The following is a 20,632-nucleotide window of genomic DNA, read 5'->3' on the forward strand; positions in this document are numbered from 1 at the left end:
ATATCTAATCAGATACTATACAAACATTTGAATGAGATTTTATCCTTTTAAGATAACTTAGTAGGTTTCAACTTCAGATTAATATCTTTACTTGTATGTAGATATTGAAGGTTGAACCCTTATCTAAACATGCAGGAAAATCTAAGATATATAAATATTATATCATTTGTGTTTCTCAGAAATACTGTTGTCAGACATACCATTTTCTGATAAACTAGCAACCAGGCAGCCAGTTTAGGCTAACCAAGATAATTTACTTCTTACACAGTTGAAGGCCTTTTACATTATTTTCTCTGACATTAAATTACTGAGGCAGTTCCAAAGTATTTCATTTGGCAAAAAGTTGGAGGTTTCAAATTTGAGGAGTTCTATTCTTAAGAAGATTGTGCCTTGTTCTTACTCTTAACTATGGGATTTTGCAACTTGTTTCTACTTTTATGGATATAAGACTCCACGTATGGCTCTGCTTGCTTTCTTAAGTGTGCAGCACAGTTTCAAAGTAACTCCGGATGCTTAAATAGAGAACCTTTCCAGAAGACCTAACAATCATTCTTGACTAGTCAATCTTCATATTTCTTCTGCATCATGAATCATAAGATCCACTCCCCAAATGTATTAAAGCATGTCTATAAGACAACAAGGGATTTCGTTAATCATCAAATACACTTCCTAGATTGAGTTTATGCCCTATATGACATATAAGAAGCAACGTAGCCTTATTTTTTTTTTTTTACTTTCTACAAAATATGTGCAATCCTACCTTGCAATGTGATGCCTATAAGAAAATAGCAGAGTTTGACCTTTCACTTATTACTAGTTCCATAATACTAATTGGAAAGTGCATGTCTTTTTACTACGAAATTAGTTTAAATGGGATGAGCCCAGTTATGTTTTATTATGAGAAGGAAGGGATTACTAGATTACGAGGGAAAAATAAGAGGAAAAAAGTGTGAAAGGGATAGATGTGGAAGAAGGGAAGTGGAACTGCCACTTGTTCTAGATCTGTAAGAATGAGATTTGTTTGTGCAATGTTTTGTAATGGCAAACTCATGGGCACAAAACACTAGTAATTAGTGATTATGTTGTACAATATAGGGTTTTATGTATGATCTAATTTTCCACTATTTATGGAAGAATTGTACATGCAAAGAAATCAAAGATGAACACCAAAAGAGCAAAACTCAAAAATACTGTAGAATTGATTTGAAACCAATCCTAGCCGATTCGGATTTTAGCATAGTTTTGATGATAAATCATATAAGGAATATAAATTAGGTGTGTACCGAGCCCAAATTAGTTCGAAATGATCACAGAATTTATCAGGCTTGGTTTTTACTTTTAGATTTCTTTTAGCCCGAATTGTAAATGTTCCAAATACTTATTCAAGGGATCCAGAGGTTAGCCAAAAGGATGCATCTCATCCAATGATCCTCCCATAAAAGAGGTTTTACTTTCTACCATTGTGTGAGAAAATATATTTTTCCGAGTTCTTGTCAATTATTAATTATGTCTTGAAGCCATTGGAAGAGTTTAAACCAGAGGCTTATAGACTCCATCATCCAAAGACAACTCAAGGAGCTTCAAATTCGTCATCTATGAGTTCTTAGTTCTTGTACGAAACATACTTTACATTGTGTTAGGAGAGCCACTTTTATGTTTAAGTGTTGAATCTACATCACTGATTGATCATCAAGAGTATCAGAGGAACTAAACTGAATCATTGACATCAACACCTACATCCGTAACTCAGTTGCAAACCAGAGGCAATCTAGTTTCATGTAGTAATTAATTGAGAAGGAGTTCGACAAAGAGAAAACTTAAATCAATGGTAATTGATAGTGTGGTAGGAGCAATTATAAGTAAATCTTATTTCTATGATTTGAGTGATATAGATGGATTTGGTTTAGGTGGGTCCGTGGCTTTTTCCTCTCTTTGGTGATAGAGGTTTTCCACATTAAAAAAATTGTGTCGTAATTTTTGTTGTTTTACTTTTCCTACTCTCATAGGCTTTCTTGCTTTTGATTTCCAAAGTACGATTCTTAATTGATTTATTTAGACCTAGTAGGATTCAATTTTCCCAAAGCTAATTGAATTTCATTGACTTTCGAGTTTTACTTAGTCTCTATATTGATTTTCGAGTTTTACTTAGTCTCTATATTGACTTTCTAGTTTTACTTAGTCTCTGTATTGATTTTCTAGTTTTACTAAGTCTCTATATTGACTTTGACTTTGATTTTCCATATATTTTTTTGATCTATTTAGACTAGGATTTCTATCATCCCCGAAATTTCAAGATTCAAAAGCCAAAGACTATCTGAGCTCTATGCTTGAAGGTCTTATTGTTTCTCTCCTTCCAAATGCACCACTAGAAAAGGCTAAGCATGAAGTCAATGCCTCTTCAAATATTGTGGTCGATATTAGTGAACCTCCAGGTCGACCAATAGTCTTGCATAGAGGAGTGGGGATCCTTCAAATGTAGAAGAGACGAGAGTTGATCCTAGAAGCTTTTAGCAATGAAGCACTTAAATAAGAGGTGAGTAGCTGACTACGGTTCGCAAATGCAAAGGGGACAAACTGTGGGATCTGCAAGCCTTCGATGGCCAGATTGTCCTGGTGTGAATTCTCTTAAGAGTGGGAGTCAGAGGATGGCCTTAACCTTGGAAGGAAGAGGGGCTTTCCAAAGATAGTTGGCTCTAGTTAGACCTAATTGATGCCAAATGAAGAAAATGGTGAAGAGACCTTGAAGCATAGGCTTAGGAGGAGAATCTCTCGGAGAGAAGGGCAAATTGTTTGAGCGAGAGGGAGACTGGATTAAAAGGAGACCAACATCTTGAGGGAAGCCTTTGTTCTACAAATTCACTAGCACGAAATCTATGGAGCTATGCCTACGGATATGGCAATTGATGTACTTTTGTAATTTTCTAAATTACACTATTTCTAGTCTACTTGTCAAAGTATAGATTTAGATATCATTCATCTTGGAGGAGTTTAGGAATAATGGAATTGTTTGTTTCACGAGTTATGCACTAACAACAGCCTTTGTATCACATGCATGTTGTGTTAGTTTGACCACTAGGAAGGACAAAGCGATTAACTGCAATGTAAAGCAAAAGGAACTTGCACATATGCATGATGCGGATCGGCCTAGGCGGTACTCGAGCTTTGACACCAATTGATGTAAACCGATTGATTCAATCCACAATAGTCTATGGACAAGAACTAGTACGGAGCTTGTGATGGCATTTCTGGGAGATCTACTCTTTGGATCCTTTTGAAATTTGGATATGGATATGTTGTTTTGAAAGAGAGGTTCCTAACTAATCTAAAACCATAAGATTTGGATGATTAGGTCTTGATATATAAACCAAACCGTGGCGAAAGGACGAAGAAAGACTGTCTTATGAGATGGAGGTTTAGCTATTGATACAGACTAAATTTTGGTGAATAGTAAAAATGAAGTTAGTAGTCGAGAAATAGAGGAAGAGGGAGAGGAGGCTAGCCTTTGGGGACAAGGGTGGCGTGGCCAGACGAAGAAGGGGGTTCAGCATCTAAGATAGAAGGCCTAAGTGGGACGAGTCAAGTGAGAGAGGGGATAGATTGGAGATTAAGAAGCTTAAGCTCAATATTCTATTTTTGATAGTAAAAATGAAGTTAGTGACTGGGAAATAGAGGAAGAGGGAGAGGATACTAGCCCTTGGGGACAAGGGTGGTGTAGCCAGACGAAGAATGGGGTTCAGCGTCCAAGATAGGAGGCCCAAGTGGGACAACACACATATATATAGGTGGCTACCCAAACTCTCTTTGGCTATTCTATAGGTGGAATACAAAGCAACAAATAAAGAGAAGACTTTGACTAACCCAAGGAGAGTCACTTGGCTATCCTAAAAAGAGATTCTTGGCTACCCTAAAGCAACCAGAATTTAAAGACTAAAGATCAATAATTAAAGTGCAAAGTGGGTCGATCAAGATACAAGTTACTATGGCAGGGAAAGATGATGAAGAGAACAAACTAGTTAAAGTAAGTCATAGGTGTTATGACCCGAAATTGGCATCATGGCTAATTATGTATCCCAATATATTGAAGATACATGAAGCCTTAATATTAACTTTTCAAAATTCACAATATAAAAGAACTCAATATAAATTAATAGAACAAGAGAACAAGCTGGTTAAATTAAGTCATAGGTGTCATGACTCGAAATCGGTATCACGACTAACCATGTATCCCACTATACTTAAGATACATGAAGCCTTAATATTAACTTTTCAAAATCCATAATATAAGAGAACTCAATATAAATTAATAACTCCAACTTAATCAAATAAAAACTCTCGAGGTAATGAAGAGGTTCATATTAGACAATCGATGTCTTTTGAAATAATACTAAAAACAACTAATGCAACAAAAGGGAAAATCAAATCGTAAGTAGAGGTAAAAGATGTCCTGGTTCACCATGTTCATTCGTCATGCCATTCAGCTTCTGAGATTTGTTAAGAGAGTTCTATGAGTTAATTAGTGGATGAATCCATCCAAAAGCCAGTTGAAACCTTAAGCTGTAAAGTGTGATTTTAAATTCTAAAGCTCAACAATTTGCAATACACCAATAATACAAAGCATGCTCATAATAAGAATAACAAGGCACAAATATACTAATGTGAATGATAAATTGATAACATGCTCGCGCAAAACTTCTCAATCTCTAACAAATGTCATATTTCTCATTTTAGGGTTGTGCCTGTGGATCCATATCCTTGATTTGAAGTTTCTCTTGAGACAAAATAGTAACGGCCGAAGCTTAATGAAAACTAATGCTAATACTCATTGGTTAAGGCGGAAACTATTAAGGTTTCTAGTTTTGACATCTATTTTGGACCATAATAGTCCAAAATTATTAAAAATTAGCCAAGGTTTGAAAAATCGGGATCAGGACCGGGATCGGCCTTTAATGATACGTATCGGTCGGATTGGATTTTTTTAATTACAGAAAATTTAAATATTATTTCAAAATGCAGGAAAATTTAGAAAACATGACAAGAATATAATAATTATTCATACATGAGCCTTAACAATTAAACTAAAGTACTTACTCAAAAGTTAAAACTTCGATGAATATCGAGTTGGCTCTCTTAAATCCCTATGGTCACCTTTATCATAATCACCATAAGTTTGTAAATAATAATGTCTAGGCCCTGGTGCTCCAAAGTGTGATTGCATCATATTATTCATATTAAATAGATCTTGTTATCTCTGAGGAGGATAATAATTAATATGTGAATCTTATGTTTGAGGATACTGAGGAAGATACTAAGGATACTAAGGAGGATAATAACTGGCATATGGATCATGTGATTGTTTCAAACAACAAATACTTGATGAACTATAGTTATTAGAAGCAACATCTTGATAATGATGTCGCTGACATGTATATACATCCTCAGTTTTTCTATCTTCAATCCTTATACCTTCTTAACTTTCCTCAGCAAATGTGGAAAGGACGATCTCACCACCAAGTGTATCATCAGGATCATTAGGATTATCGCTAGTATTAGTAGCTATATTATCTTTCGCTATCGAACAACTTGTTTTAGCCTCTACTCTAGTCTTAATCTCCCCAATGCCTTATTTAACTATGAGTTATCTCTATTATATAATAATTTATTTTTCACTTCTCTGATCCATGGAGTTAGGGAGTCTTCTTCATCAAAAACATGATTTAAATCAATCAGTTGGTCATTTTCTGTCTTTTTTTTAAATTTCTCTCTCAATCTCATATTATAATGGCAAAAGGATTTGCTTATGAATATCAGGCTCTAGTTTGCCAATTATTTTTCTAACTCCCAGTAAGACTTCAATAATCATTATTGACATTTGTAGAGAATTAAAATCTTGGATTCAAAAAATAACTTGTAGAAGTTTGTAAGCATTCAAATTTTAAAATCTTTAAATAAAAATAAAATAATAAACTAACGCTTACTAGCATCATGTATATCTCTATATAGTTGTTTGTTTTATTTGAAGTTAATCAACTTCCACCACTTTTTATAAATTTTGACTATATTTGTTTTTATTGACTCTTTTACTAAGTCCATAGCGTTGTATAAGAAACCATCTCAGACTTGTCGTCGCTGTCTACAAGTCACAATACCTTAATAAGAGGCTTAAATATTACAGCGACAATTGTAATATTATGTCAAAATGCATTTCTAAGAGCTGTTCTTCAAAGCTTCACCCAAAATTTTATTTTTAGATTTCATATTCTTAATTTTTGTAGACCACTCTGCTGATATAAATACCCATATAATCTCATCTTTATATCGCATTATGCTCTCCAATACTAGAAAATGAGTGACAAATCTAGTGAGGTCGGGTATGATAATGTATCTACCATTAGTCATCTACTTGAGCAAATTAAGAACCCAACCATAATTATATACGAAGTTTGTTTACTTCTGATTTTTATGTATGACTATGTTAATTTTAAGATCTTTTCCTTAAATTCTAGGTAGACTCGATTATCATAAAGAGATTTTCAATCTAGTTTGGAACTATAATCAAAGCCATACCTTCTCGTCATTTAGGTTGCGCTAGGTACACGAAGAATAACATTTCACAAAGTATAACGATGCACGAAGAGATGAATATAAGTGAGTGGTCAATGTGGAATAGCTCAATTTAATAATCCAAGTAGGAGCAAATATCTTCATCGAAGATTCGCTGGGTCGTCTCTGATTGCTCCAACAAATATCTAATAGCCGAATCGACAACTTGACCCTCAGCAAGGGAGAGGAAGAAGATGAAGTAGGAGAAGAGAGAGGTGTTATGGTGTGGGGAGAAGAGGAGGATGTCAGGGTTTTATAGATGAGAACTATTTTTTTGGGTTACCAATGGCATCATGATGATCGTGGCAGGATTGATCACGATTGTGGAGTGAAGCAGTTAAGGAAAGAAGAGAAGAAAAGGAAGGAGAATGCACATGCATTGCATGTGACCTCTCATTTTTTTTTAAAAAAATTCTGGTTGTTACAATAGGTATACTCTTTTGTAATGAATTTATACTGCTCATATAAATGTATGGTCATGTTTTATATTCCTACCAATTTAACATTAAGAACATAAGTTCTACAAAGCATATCATACTTGTGTCACATAAATAAATGTCTTGTCAAGTAAAAAATATTAGATTAACTTGGAAGGTGTCTTAGTTCATGACCCCCACCAATATGGGGCTCCAGGTCTCTAGGGAGGGCAAGATGAAGCTGTTTCTTTGATTAGAAAGCACTCTGGCTGCATCCATGTCCATTCCTTAACAGTCACCTAATAATTCTTGAATTAGTTAGTTTGTACATCATTTTTCTTTTTGTCTCTGGCATGGTTGTTTGATATTATGCTTTATTTAGCTTACCATTGCAGATAGGAGTGGCGCTTTATCTATTATATACACAAGTCAGCTATGCATTTCTATCTGGCCTTACCATAACAATCTTACTCATCCCAGGTATAATTTCCTGAAATGATTTTGATATTGAGATCTTTGTGTTTTTCTTTTGTTGTCTTCCATCATTAAGGTTTTTCGGGATGATTTACTGAATAGTTAAAGTAATTCTGTTATACATGCATGACTTTTTTTCCTTTCTTTACATGCTCTTTGAATTCCTTGTGCGAAATTCTTTTTTCTAACCATGGCATTTTTGTGCAGTAAATAAATGGATTTCTACATTAATTGCAAGTGCAACAGAAAAAATGATGAAGCAAAAGGACGAGAGGTGATACAGTGCCATTTCTTTATTCTTTACAGTTTCTGCATATTTGTCCTTTGATGTTCTTGGAGTGTTCACTATTCTATAATGCCAAATTGTCAATCATGAACCAAGTTGTTTATTCATTAATTCTCTCGCATGTGCATAGACTTATTGGCTAGACATTAGGAATTGAAGGACACCAGGATGAAGGAAATGAGTAAGCTTATCTTGAGAAGCACCATTATCATGTGTCAGAAGCCTACCTGAATGCCTAATATCTTTCATACAAATCCAGAATAGGTGCTACGGAAATGCTGTTATAAACATGTCAGTTCCTAGGTTTCTGTAGTTATGGTAATAAATAGATTTAGTAGAGTATTTTTACACAAAAGATTACTTTGAAATGATCTTGGCATTCACATGTGTAGGTTTGAGCTCGGCTCGCCCATGCAATCTACACCTCTTGACCCATTGTACATGCCACCTTAACTTTTTTTTTTGAGGAGGATACCTAGATGTTTCCAGATAATTGACTGCTATTCAATATATAGAAAATAGCACCTTAGAAAGAAAAAATTAATAAATGCAAACACTTGGGAATCAAACTCTAGGCTTGCTGAATAAAACACGAAGCTTTAACAGGCTGTACTAGAAAGCATATATGTAAATTAATCCAGGTATATTCAATATTACTTTACAAATATATTGAGCTAATATGAGCCGAGCTCGAGTGAACCAAGCCCGGCACGAGCTCTACTTCTTTAATAAATGAGCTCAAATTTTTTGAGCTTGAGCTTGAGTTGTTTAGAGCTCAAGCCGAGCTCAAGAAGCTTGTGAGCCAACTATCCCGATCGGCACTATTTGTAACTTTTTATGCAAAATTATACTTTGTGCATCCTTATACTCTACTGAAATGTCAAGAGAATCAATTACTTATGCGCAAAATGAAGAAAATTTATAGAAAATTTTCATGATCAGGATTAGAAGTGCTGGAGAAGTTCTCACACATATAAGAACAATGAAAATGTATAACTGGGAAGACCTATTCACCAAGCGTTTGATGGAAAGAAGAGAGTTGGAAGTGAAACACCTCTCAGTATGCTATGACTCATTTCACTCCATTGCACCTATACTTTCTTAGTTTCTTTAACGTTATATTTGTTAATCAATAAATTCCATGTTGTAGACTCGGAAATATTTGGATGCGTGGTGTGTATATTTCTGGGCAACCACTCCAACACTTTTCTCTCTATTTACATTTCTCATGTTTGTATTAATGGGTCATTCATTGGATGCTGCTACGGTAACACAAAACCTCCTTGTTATTTTCATTTTAAGTTTAACTTTTTAAGTATATATTTTTAAGAAATGCCTGCTGGACATTTCCTGCAGGTTTTCACTTGTGTTGCACTATTCAACACATTGATATCTCCTTTGAATTCCTTCCCATGGGTGATCAATGGAATTATTGATGTAAGTTAACTGCTCTTGGCATCCTTTTTAATGTTGTGTTGTTGACATATATTACTTTCACAGAATTATTTAATGTGGTATCCCAGGCAATAATTTCTACGCGAAGGTTGAGCAATTATTTGTCCTGTCCTGAGCATAATGCTGAATTTGAAAATATTTCCTCCAGAGAGTTACCAACAGATGATCTAGCATGTCAATTTCATAGAGAGAGTAATGCAGTTGATATTCCCATTCCTATCATCCTTCAAGATGCACACTTTTCCTGGTCTAGCAGCTCTGAGGTTGTGAAACATGCAGTTCTGAATAGTATCTCTCTGCAACTACCCAAGAATCTTCTGGTTGCTATTATTGGAGAGGTCAGACTGATGTTTTCTATCTTAAACTAGCTTGATTAACATAGTATTAAGATTTCCTCATTCTTGAGCTTTTTAGCATCTTCCTTTTTTTAGGAAAGAATAATAAACCACCATTCCTTCATTTAATATCTGAATGGTAGTAAATTACAGGTCAGGATTATAACATGCTTTGATGGAAAATTACTTTAATATGCTTTTGATTTTCTCCATGAAAGTTTCAGTCTTAATTATCTTACTTTTTTAAGCAGTCTATTTGCATTTCTCCTTATTTCGTCAATCACATCCCTATATGTTAGAATCAAGTTGGAATTAACCTATTATTTCTTCTATCCTCGTGTCTTGTCAATAAATATTGCTCGTGTTTTACTGTGCACAAATTGCCCCTACCTCTAATATATAGCTGTAACATGATCACATTGTTTAGGTAAAATGAATGGGTAGGAGGATTTAGATCACGTGAACATATGGTCTCATCTTTAAGAGTTAATTAAGTCTTACAAATGTGAAAAATAGTTAAATACTGTCTAGAAGATTTATTTCACTTAGAATGACAAGTAATAACCACAATATGAAATGCAAGGGCACATAGCAGACACAATGATGTTAATGTGGCAAAAAACCTTCATCAAATAAGGGTAAATAAACCAACTATCTCCTCTTGAGGACAAAGAAGCATTCAAATAATCAACATTATGAGGCACTTACAAATAATCTGATATTACCCACAACTATCTCCGAAGTGCTAATTGACTCTTTTAATGCATCGCTTCCCGTGCTTGGTATTTAAATTAGTGACTCTTAAGATTGAAGCTCTGCCTCTGTGACTCAATAAAGTGGCAAACCCAATCTTAAATGAGGTAGAAATCTACCAAACTGAGGTATGAAGACCGCACAGATCATCTCTCCACGACTCCTCCGTTGCGTGATCTTCAAATAGACTACCCTTCCTTGATCATCACGTCAACTTGCTTTATCAAAAAATGTCTTAGCCACTGATTTGTCCTCTGGGATTGGTGCTCTATTTACCTCAAGACATCCCTTTTATAGTCCCAGAATGTAGGCATTCAATAAGCCCTAATTTGAAGACAGACAGACTAAAAGAAGAATCTTCTGCTCTCCTCTTGAATGGATTAAATCTCGTTTGATGCCCGAGTGCTCTAAGGATATCTCGTTGCAACCAAGGTTCTCAGTATTAAGATTGGTATTGATCATCCGAAAAAACGATACGTATCGGCCGTATCGGATCGGACTATTTTTTAATTACGTAAAATTCTAAATATTATTTAAAAATGTAGAAAAGTTTCTAAAAATTTAGAAAAAATGGCAGAAAAATAAGAAAATAGAAATTACTAACAAATGGAGCCTAAAAACTTAATTATTTTTTTCTTATTTAAGAATATACTCACTCTTTTACTTTTTTCCTCTCTGGCTCTCAACAGCTGGTGTTGGTGCTACAGGGGCACTGCAGCAGCTACTGTTGCTTCATCGCAAGCAGCAGTAGTAGAGATCGTCGGATCTATTCGGTGCAGAAAAGGAAAGAGAAAGAGAATGTTAGAAGAATTAAAAACTAAAAAAAACTCACCCGAGGTCGTCGGAGATCTACTTGATCGCCGATGGAAGAGATGAGAAAGAGAAGCAGAGAGACAACAATTATTGATGTCCTTCGGGTTGGATCCGACCCATTCCCACCCGAATTGGGCTGGATCAGATCGAGTATCGTCTGAAACAGCGGCTGGGTTCAGCTAGGATCGAGATCTGCCGAAACTTCGAACTTTTGATTGCAACAAACTTCCAACATTGGAAAACTTTTGCCCTCGGGAAAAGCTGTTTGAACAGACTTCAAATGTTGGATAAATTTTGCTTTCGAGAAAAATATGTTCAAATGGATCTATCTTGTTTGAACAGATTTCGATTAGAAATCTTGCAAGGCTGCCGCACTACTCTTCATACTGAAAAAGCTCCAATTTTGGTTGCCAAATGGGTAGTGGTTGTGCTATTAATCTTTATAATTAAATTTAAAGAAATTATATCATGAAAGGCTTTACTTTCACAAAATTTGCCATTCATAAAAACCAACACAATGCTCTCTTCATTATTATGAGTAATTAATTAGAGTTGCTATAGTACATGAAATTAGCAAGAATTTCATTTAGTTGTTTGTAGGCAACTTGGGAAGAAGGATTCCTTCTGCTAACCTCCTCCAAAGGCCCATCCATATTGTGGTGGTCTAAAGAAGACATACATTCAATTATTCAAATTGTATGTAAAAGTTGGTTTCATTGTACTCTAGCTTAAGTTTAATGTCTATCTATAGATATCTTGTACATTATGATAACTATCCATACTAGAAATCAATATCCTTCGTCTCTGTGAAACTTATCTAGATCTTGTTTCACTCTTTCAAGTACATTAAAAGGACTCCATGAGTACCAGAAATCAATATCCTTCGTCTCTGTGAAACTTATCTAGATCTTGTTTCACTCTTTCAAGTACATTAAAAAGACTCCATGAGTACCAGAGAAGGACATGGTTTACTTTTTATACAATATTTCTCAAAGTTGACTTACCAAATATTCAGCATATGTTTTATCTTGACTAATATCACTAGCATATCTTGGAGTCATACTTTGGTCTTTATTGCTTTTTCAGGTTGGTTCTGGCAAGACATCCTTGATAAACTCCATTCTTGGAGAGATGCAGCTTATTCATGGGGTTGTACATTCCCATGGCTCAATTGCATATGTACCACAGGTTTTATTTGCAAAAAGACTATGATTTCACTTGTAATTTATTTCTCAGATTTATTGCTGATGCCTAATGGTTGTTGTAGGTTCCTTGGATCTTGTCAGGTTCATTGCGTGATAACATTCTGCTTGGGAAACAATTTGATGCTAGAAGGTGGAGTTAAGCAAACATAACTGCATCTTTCATGTTTACCATCTCCCTGGCCTCCTATCAAGCTAATCCTATCTTAGATTCTTTTATTGTAAAACTTGTAGTCGTCTTGTTTTCAACAAATGATGCTAATAGTTCTTCATTGAATATCTGACAAATGAGTTGTCTTCTCCCATCTGACAAAGTGCTTGGATTGCCTTTTAATATAGATATGGAGAAGTATTAAAGGCTTGTACACTTGATGTTGATATATCTTTAATGGTTGGAGGTGATATGTTGCATATTGGGGAAAAAGGAATGAACTTATCTGGTGGACAGAGAGCACGTCTTGCATTAGCAAGGTGAAACTTTCCTTCCCTATAAGCTGTTATGGAGGTTGCAAACTTTTGATTTCTGATGTCATAACTACTTGAATTTTTACAGGGCTGTTTATCAAGACTCTGATATTTACCTACTTGATGATATACTTAGTGCTGTTGATCCGCAAGTTGCTCTCTGGATCTTACAGAAAACTATCCTGGGGCCTCTGATGAACCAGAAAACACGGTTGCTATGTACTCATAATCTTCAGGTTGCATTTGATAGATATTACATTAGGATTCTTATAACATAATATAATTTCTTGTATTTATTTGGAAAATGTAATTTTCAATTTTTGTGCTCTTCTGAACATTAAGATTGCCATGTTGATACATTTCCATGATTCATTATGATCATGCATATCTGGAAATATGTTAGACAACAAGGTAAGTTCTTAGCATTCATTCTACAATAGTGCAATATATACTGAACTGTTGGTAATTGGAATTACTATTAATTTTCAGAAACCAGTAAACAAAATGAATTTTTTGGTCTTGTAGAAGAATAAGAGAAGAGGGGAGTTAAGACCTTTTTGTTCCTCTTTATGCAGGCCATTTCTGCTGCTGATATGATCATTCTTATGGATAAAGGACACATAAAGTGGGCTGGGACATCAGCTGGTTTTAAAACATCTCCATATTCAACAATATGTAAACCAGATGATTCAAATATCTTGCCATCAACATTCTTGGAAGAAGAGAAGAGGACAAGTGCTTCCAGTCAGTTGGACTCCAGTCTATTGCTAGAAATTGATGCTATAGCTGCTTCGGATGAATTACAAGAGAGTACTGAAAAAGAGATAAGAAAAGAGGGCAAAGTTGAACTTAGTGTGTACAAGTGAGTGAATTATAGCAGTGGAAATCTTGGGAATAGCTATGTTTAAAATTTAGATTATAAATGAAGTAAATAACTTCAGCAAAACTAAGCAAGCGAGTTATATCCTGATGAGAAGCTATACATATTTTATCTACTACTTTTGAGCTGTTTCCATCCATTTTACAGAAGTTATGCAATGTTTGCCAGCTGGCCAGTTGTTATTCTCATATGTGTCTCAGCCTTTTTCATGCAAGCATCTCGCAACGGAAATGACCTCTGGTTATCGTATTGGGTTGATACTACTACTGGCACTGAGTACACAAGCTTTTATCTGGTAACAATATGCGCATTTTCTCCATTTCAATGCAATTGCCACAAAAGTTACAGCATACATTTCTTTGATCCTTTGCACGCATGCAGTTATGAAATCTCTTCATAATTAGTGCATGCACCAGTATGCTGATCAAGACATGATTTGTGTAGGTCATTCTTTCCATATTTGGTTTCATAAACTCCCTTTTCACCTTGGCAAGGGCATTCTCTTTTGCAAATGGTGGTCTCCGTGCTGCAATTCGGGTGCATGCCGAACTTCTTAATAAACTACTCAATGCGCCTGTTTATTTTTTTGATCAAAATCCTAGTGGCCGAGTTCTTAACAGGTAGGTGTACTTCAAAACCTTATAGAAACTCTTGAATGAGTAAATTTCATAAGTTAGCTTTCAGAAACTCTTGAGTGGATATATTCTCTAATCGAACTATTTTGTTTTGCAGATTATCATCAGATCTTTACACAGTGGATGATTCGCTTCCATTTATCCTAAATATTCTTATGGCTAACTTCTTTAGTTTGTTGGGCATTGCGGTAGTTTTGTCCTATGCACAGGTAAATATAAAAGAAGGCATCAATTTTGGTCGTGTTATGACTGAATTAGTGTTCTGAAGCAGAAACTAAGATTGTTACCCATAAATGGCATCGTTCAGGTCTTTTTCTTGCTCCTATTATTTCCATTTTGGTATGTCTACAGAAAATTGCAGGTACTTATCCTCCCACTTCTTGCAACATGTCATACTTATTTTCATTTAAACTTGTGTCATATAGAATGATTTTTATATTTTGCATAATTTTGAGGCATATAGACTATGTGACAGTTTGAACATTATGTGCCAATGATGACATCCATTACTATATGACATCAACATGCTAGCTTGTCAAATTTTAATTTTTGGTTTGATACATTTTATGATATTCAGATCTTCATGGTTAAATCTCATGGGGCTCAAATCTTCTTGATGCCTGAAATAGTAAAATCAAATTTGATGTAATCAAATCTGAAATAGTATTGGGAGATCACTATTTCATGACAATTACAATTTGCAATAAGAGGTGTCCTCAAGTCTGAAAATTTACTATTTTATAACAGTGTCTCCTAATTTGTATATGATTACTTCATATTTTGTCATTTATATAGTGACTACTAATTTCCTGTATAGATCTATCATCTATGTGTATCTGCTTGTAATAGATAAAACATGTTATATCATTATGCAGGAGAAAATAATGTTTTTTATAGTTCTACTATAGGTCAACATCACGTGAACTCCGGAGGCTTGACAGCGTTGCTCGTTCACCTATCTATTCATCTTTTACAGAAACATTGGATGGCTCATCAACTGTAAGGGCATTTCAGAAAGAGGTAATGAAGTTCCTTAGTTTCATTATATAAATCTTACCAAATAGACAAAATTTTGTTCAGATTTTTATAATGAAATGCTATGATTTCTTAATTTATTCATGACACTTTTCTAGGTTCTAGATTATGCACCTTTTCTACTTGTGTTCTTTGACCTTAAGAAGGAACAAAGAAATCTAGTGGATGCTTGCATAAGAACTTCTTTGGTCTGACCTCCCTTTGATCAAAGTGGATCAACTTTTTTTGGTCTGACCTATATATGGACTTTTCGTTGAATGCAGTTAATCAGATGGCTTCTCATGCTTCTTTCTTTTTTCTGTATGCGAATATATAAATAAAGAAGTGTAAATCGATAAGTTTTTTTAGAGAACTGAAAATTTGGTAAATACGACCTACAAAATTCTTGTGGTTTTTTATGCAGAATGTAATGTAATATGTTATTTCTAATGTGTATTATTTGTTCACTGTGAGGCCATTATTACTCATAGCCTTTTACACTAAAATTCTAGTGTAGATGAAGTTTCTTTGAGATAATAAAACTTATCTGATGGAAAATAATGTACAGGAATTATTCATGACCAGATTTATAGAACACATATCATTGTATCAGCAGACATCCTTCTCAGAGTTGACAGCAAGCTTGTGGCTCTCTTTGCGCCTCCAAGTATTATTCCTACTCTATTAAGTTTCTCATAGACATTATTTTCATTCTGCTATTGGATGTATTTCGAGTGTTATCAAATGTAACATGTATTTCGAAGGAGTATTTTAAAATTAACTGAGCATCTCTTTTGGTGGAACTTTTATCTTTTTTATGTAGTAGAATTTGTTTTTTCTGAAATAACCGGTGAATTGTTTTAGTTGTTGGCAGCATTTATCATTTTATCCATCTCCATGATGGCTGTTATTGGCTGTGGCAGACGTCTTCCATTTAGTTTTGGTACACCTGGACTGGTAGGTTTAACAAGGAAGAATCCTTAACTTTACATGCTAATCCTTTGGTTTCATAAGCTATTACTGGCAAGTAGACTATCTTGTGTCCAGAACTGTTCAATATTAAGCTATTATCTATTGCAATGCAGGTAGGCTTGGCCCTATCTTATGCAGCACCAGTTGTATCATTGTTGAGTAGCTTTCTGACTAGTTTCACGGAAACAGAGAAGGAAATGATCTCTGTTGAGAGAATTCTCGAGGTAAATGGATCATCTTTTTGTTGTCATAAAGCATTCACTTATCTCTGAAAGAATTGGTCAACACTTGTAGTATATGGATGTTCCTCAAGAAGAACTTCAAGGATCACAATGTCTTGAACCAAACTGGCCAACTGAAGGAAAAATTGAGTTTGAACATGTTACTCTTAGATACAAGCCAGCATTGCCTGCTGCTTTAAAGGATGTTTCATTTAGTATTGCTGCAGGCACGCAGGTACTATCTGATCATTGCAAGTTTCGTTTTCTAACCAAAATTTTACTATTTCTTACTAAGTGAAGAACATAGTATCTGATCATTTCCATTGGTTTCTTTTTCTATCAAATCTTTTACCGTATTATTTATTAGGTTGGAATAGTCGGGAGGACAGGAGCTGGGAAATCTAGTGTACTAAATGCCCTTTTTCGTCTCAGTCCCATCTGTGATGGGCGCATTTTGGTAGATGACCTTGATGTGGCTGAAATTGCTGTTAGAGATCTCCGTAGACAATTTGCGGCAGTTCCCCAAAGCCCATTCTTGTTTGAAGGAACTTTAAGGTAACTCTGCTATTTTTATCTTTTGCTTCCAACTCAATTTTTATTCATGTTGCTCAAATCAGTACAGTTTCACTGAGGTATATTGCATCACATTTTAAATTGGAAAACTCACCCTTAGATAGTCAAGCTAGTTGTCTTTTGATTATTTTAGGGAAAATCTTGATCCTTTTGGTATGGCGAGCGACATAAAAATCTGGGAAGCTCTTGAAAGATGCCATATGAAGGCAGAGGTAGAGTCAGCTGGCGGACTTGACATCTATATAGAAGGAAGTGGAGGTATATCATTTTCAGTTGGCCAGCGACAGCTCATATGTCTTGCTCGTGCAATCATCAAGTCCTCCAAGGTTAATTTTTCGATAGCTGTCATTTGCAAAAAATATTTAACTGGAACATCTGAATTCAAAGTTCTATCAGTTTTTATTCAAATCTTTTGTCATTTAAGTCTATCAATAATCTGTGAAGGGGTACACCCAAGAGTAATGCTGCTGCCACTTATGATCACAAGAGTAAAACTGTTTTCCTTCCAGCTTCCATCAGTGTCTCCTTTTTCTCCTTTCCTCCTCTTCATTACAGTCACATCGTTACCCTCACATCGCAGAGACCTGGTTAATATTCCCCCTTTGTCGTTCACCACTATCTCCCTTTGACACACATTAGAAAATGTTTGAATATTTTTCTTTATTTTAAAATTTTACATCTCTTTGGTAAATGGAATTAGCTATTACTGCTTACTAAAGGAGAGGACAGAATGAATTGGTAGCACAACAATCTGCAAAGAGTCCAAAAATACCTATTCCTGTTAAAACATAGGGAACCAAGAAGAGGATCTAACGGATGGAAAAAAGAATCAAATCTTAAATATGTTTATCTACTGGTCTTATATTTTATCTACATTGCAATCTGGATTTCTTTGCTTGTCTTGTCTTTGTTGACCTCTCCGTCCATGAATCTGCTGTGATACCCCTTATCTGGAACAGCTGAAAAAATATGTAGGGAAGGTACAAAATTTGACTATGATCACTCCCTGAATATTTCAGCATAAATTTCTGTCTAGAAGAGATGAACCACTAAGTTCATAGCCACTAAAACAATTATTTCCCAAGTAGTATATATTATATATATATCTATGTTATGTTACAAAAGCCTGGGCACAATTTTGCAATGATAACAGTTATTCCCAGCAAGTAATTTTCCTAGGAAATTTCATTAGTAATATACAATAAGATTTGTCTATGAATTTTGTTTTTCCACTGTTCATGGATATGGCATTCTCTTAATGCTCGTTACTCTTTCCTTTGAATCGTTATCTTCCTGACTCTAGTGGTCAACTCTTCTAGTGCTTAACATACAATATGTTCTTTGTAGATACTTTGCCTTGACGAGTCCACAGCAAATATCGACACTGAAACAGCACTGCTCCTGCAGGATACTATTTCTAATGTATGCAGAGGCATGACAGTTCTCACTATAGCACATCGTGTCTCTACAGTAATGAAGATGGACCATCTTTTAGTTCTTGACCATGGTGTCCTTGTAAGCCTCTCTCTCTCTCTCTTATATACATGTGTGGGTCATGCTCGTGTGTGTGTGTTTGTGTTCTTAATTTTGTTAGGCCTATCAGATATGGTGGCTTGGGGTCGAGGGGGGCGGGGGGAGAGAGAGTTTGGTTGACCCCCTACCTGATCCTCTTAGAGGAAAGAAGTGCAACTATATCTACCATTATGATGAAGTTGATGAAGTAGTTAATTCCACATAACACACTGCTATTCTATGAAAGATGACTCAATTTGAGCTTGAGAATGAATATGTTGCGGACCATGTTGCATCTCTCTTTTGGAGTTGGAAATTTTTAAATATGGCATATTTTATTTATCAGAGTAGTCTAAATATTAGTATTATCTTCCTCGTAGGTTGAACAAGGAAATCCAGAGTTTCTTTTGAAGAACAAATTCTCAAGATTTTCAAGCTTCGCCAAGGCATCTACAGTGTGACCCTCCGAAGTTATTTCGTTGTAACATAGCTACGGTAGTGTATCTTCTGTTTATAGTTTTACGCAATATTCTCAGTGGAAAAGAGATGCATTCCTCTCTACTGGAACAAAGATAGGGATTTGTTACTGTTTTGATTATGTTGTCATGACTTTGTTGCGGCTTTCTCACTGATCAAGTATCCGTTCTGATGCCAGATTTGGTAATGAGTTTGTAGTGTTGGCTGATGATACTATTGCAAAGTGAATATGTAGTTAGTTTATAGTTGGTCATTGTTAATTTGCGTAATTTATAATTTTATAAATATTAGATAGTAGATATTAGATAGTTTTTACTATCCCTATCTTTCAAAGCAAAAGTGGTAATAATTTTTGTAATGAACTGTCAGATTAACTTGTAGAACATAATCTGTAATTATTTTATTATAATTTGTAATTATTTTATATATTATATAAATATATGTGAGAGAGAGTAAATATATTATTGGCTGTGTTTATCTAAGGCAAAAATTGACAGGATGTTATACTTTATTAAAATATATTATATTAAATGCATAGGAGGCCTTTTTTTCTCTTCACTATTCAATAAGGATAAAATTGGAAGAAAAAAATAAAAATAAAAAGTCAACAATGGAAATGTAAAGTGAGCCTGAGTGAGAAAATAGAATGTGAATTTTACTTTTTTTGTTGCAAATGTTTGTCTTATTCTAGAATTATGATGGTAGGTTTTATGTAGATTTTGATTAATATATAGATTAGACAATTAGATCAATTCACTCAACAAAAACAAAAAGTCATAATAAACTTCGTAGATTTGAGTTTTGAAATACAACTAAACTATAGTAATCATTCATTGTTTGATCGAATGGTTATTATTCATTATTATATTCTAGTATAATTTTGAAAGAGAGACTTTGAAAATAAAGTTTCGCAAAACAATCAATTAAACAATTGATCCAATTCAATTACTCAATTGATTACTCAATCAAATTAGTAGTATCCCTAGAGTCCACTCCTTCCCCATACTATGAGTGATGAATATTATATGGTAGCAGCAGGAAATTCTTTAGCCTTGAATCGGGGTATTCAGGAAGAATAGGTTGTTCCAACTCGATAACGTCAAGAATTCTTGACTATTGCATGGGAACAGATTCATCTTAGAAGCATTTTTCCCTTCCAATATTTTTCTATTGGGGCTTCCCTCATTCCTTTTATTGAGCATAATGATGCGAATCGGGCTTTAATGAGTTCTAATATGCAGCGTCAAGCAGTTTCGCTTTCTCGAGAAGTGCATTATTGGAACTGGGCTGGAATGCCAAACGGCTTTAGATTCGGGGGTTTCTGTTATAGCCGAACATGCGGGAAAGATCATTTATAAATGCAAAATTTATCAAATATTAATATGAATCTTTGCAGAATAATTGAATCCATGACTAAGCTAAAAGTGATGCTTATTTATCCCATAAGTTTGGAAAATATAAAGTAATTTGCTCCCTAGAAAAAATTAAAAAATTTTGGAGAGCCCTCATGGCTGGTGCCTCTACTTTGGCGGGAGGTTCTGGGGAGGTT

General features: G+C 34.8%; 1 protein-coding gene across 7 annotated transcripts in view; it reads left to right on the forward strand.

Moving 5' to 3' along the window:
* Window positions 1-19,318, forward strand: part of LOC140759960 (ABC transporter C family member 13) — a 39,728-nt gene extending 20,410 nt beyond the window's left edge. For 3 of the 7 annotated variants that reach the window (XM_073096686.1, XM_073096688.1, XM_073096689.1), the window contains exons 13-36: window positions 7,399-7,496; window positions 7,698-7,764; window positions 8,719-8,836; window positions 8,927-9,043; window positions 9,133-9,213; window positions 9,300-9,569; window positions 12,219-12,320; window positions 12,400-12,467; window positions 12,674-12,805; window positions 12,888-13,035; window positions 13,375-13,661; window positions 13,827-13,974; window positions 14,124-14,299; window positions 14,412-14,523; window positions 14,622-14,675; window positions 15,212-15,334; window positions 15,897-15,995; window positions 16,193-16,285; window positions 16,414-16,524; window positions 16,595-16,756; window positions 16,889-17,076; window positions 17,228-17,420; window positions 18,442-18,609; window positions 18,987-19,318. In XM_073096686.1, the coding sequence (XP_072952787.1) occupies window positions 7,399-7,496; window positions 7,698-7,764; window positions 8,719-8,836; window positions 8,927-9,043; window positions 9,133-9,213; window positions 9,300-9,569; window positions 12,219-12,320; window positions 12,400-12,467; window positions 12,674-12,805; window positions 12,888-13,035; window positions 13,375-13,661; window positions 13,827-13,974; window positions 14,124-14,299; window positions 14,412-14,523; window positions 14,622-14,675; window positions 15,212-15,334; window positions 15,897-15,995; window positions 16,193-16,285; window positions 16,414-16,524; window positions 16,595-16,756; window positions 16,889-17,076; window positions 17,228-17,420; window positions 18,442-18,609; window positions 18,987-19,067 (3,196 nt within the window). In that variant the 3' untranslated portion in view covers window positions 19,068-19,318. The remainder of the gene's footprint in view (window positions 1-7,398; window positions 7,497-7,697; window positions 7,765-8,718; window positions 8,837-8,926; window positions 9,044-9,132; window positions 9,214-9,299; window positions 9,570-12,218; window positions 12,321-12,399; window positions 12,468-12,673; window positions 12,806-12,887; window positions 13,036-13,374; window positions 13,662-13,826; window positions 13,975-14,123; window positions 14,300-14,411; window positions 14,524-14,621; window positions 14,676-15,211; window positions 15,335-15,896; window positions 15,996-16,192; window positions 16,286-16,413; window positions 16,525-16,594; window positions 16,757-16,888; window positions 17,077-17,227; window positions 17,421-18,441; window positions 18,610-18,986) is intronic. The other 4 variants (XM_073096690.1, XM_073096691.1, XM_073096687.1 and 1 more) reach the window with 3 other exon arrangements.
* Window positions 19,319-20,632: the final 1,314 nt, after the last annotated feature.

The sequence above is a fragment of the Typha angustifolia genome, chromosome 5, assembly GCF_048772165.1.
Source record: "Typha angustifolia cultivar Huaian chromosome 5, ASM4877216v1, whole genome shotgun sequence".
Classification (NCBI taxonomy): domain Eukaryota; kingdom Viridiplantae; phylum Streptophyta; class Magnoliopsida; order Poales; family Typhaceae; genus Typha; species Typha angustifolia.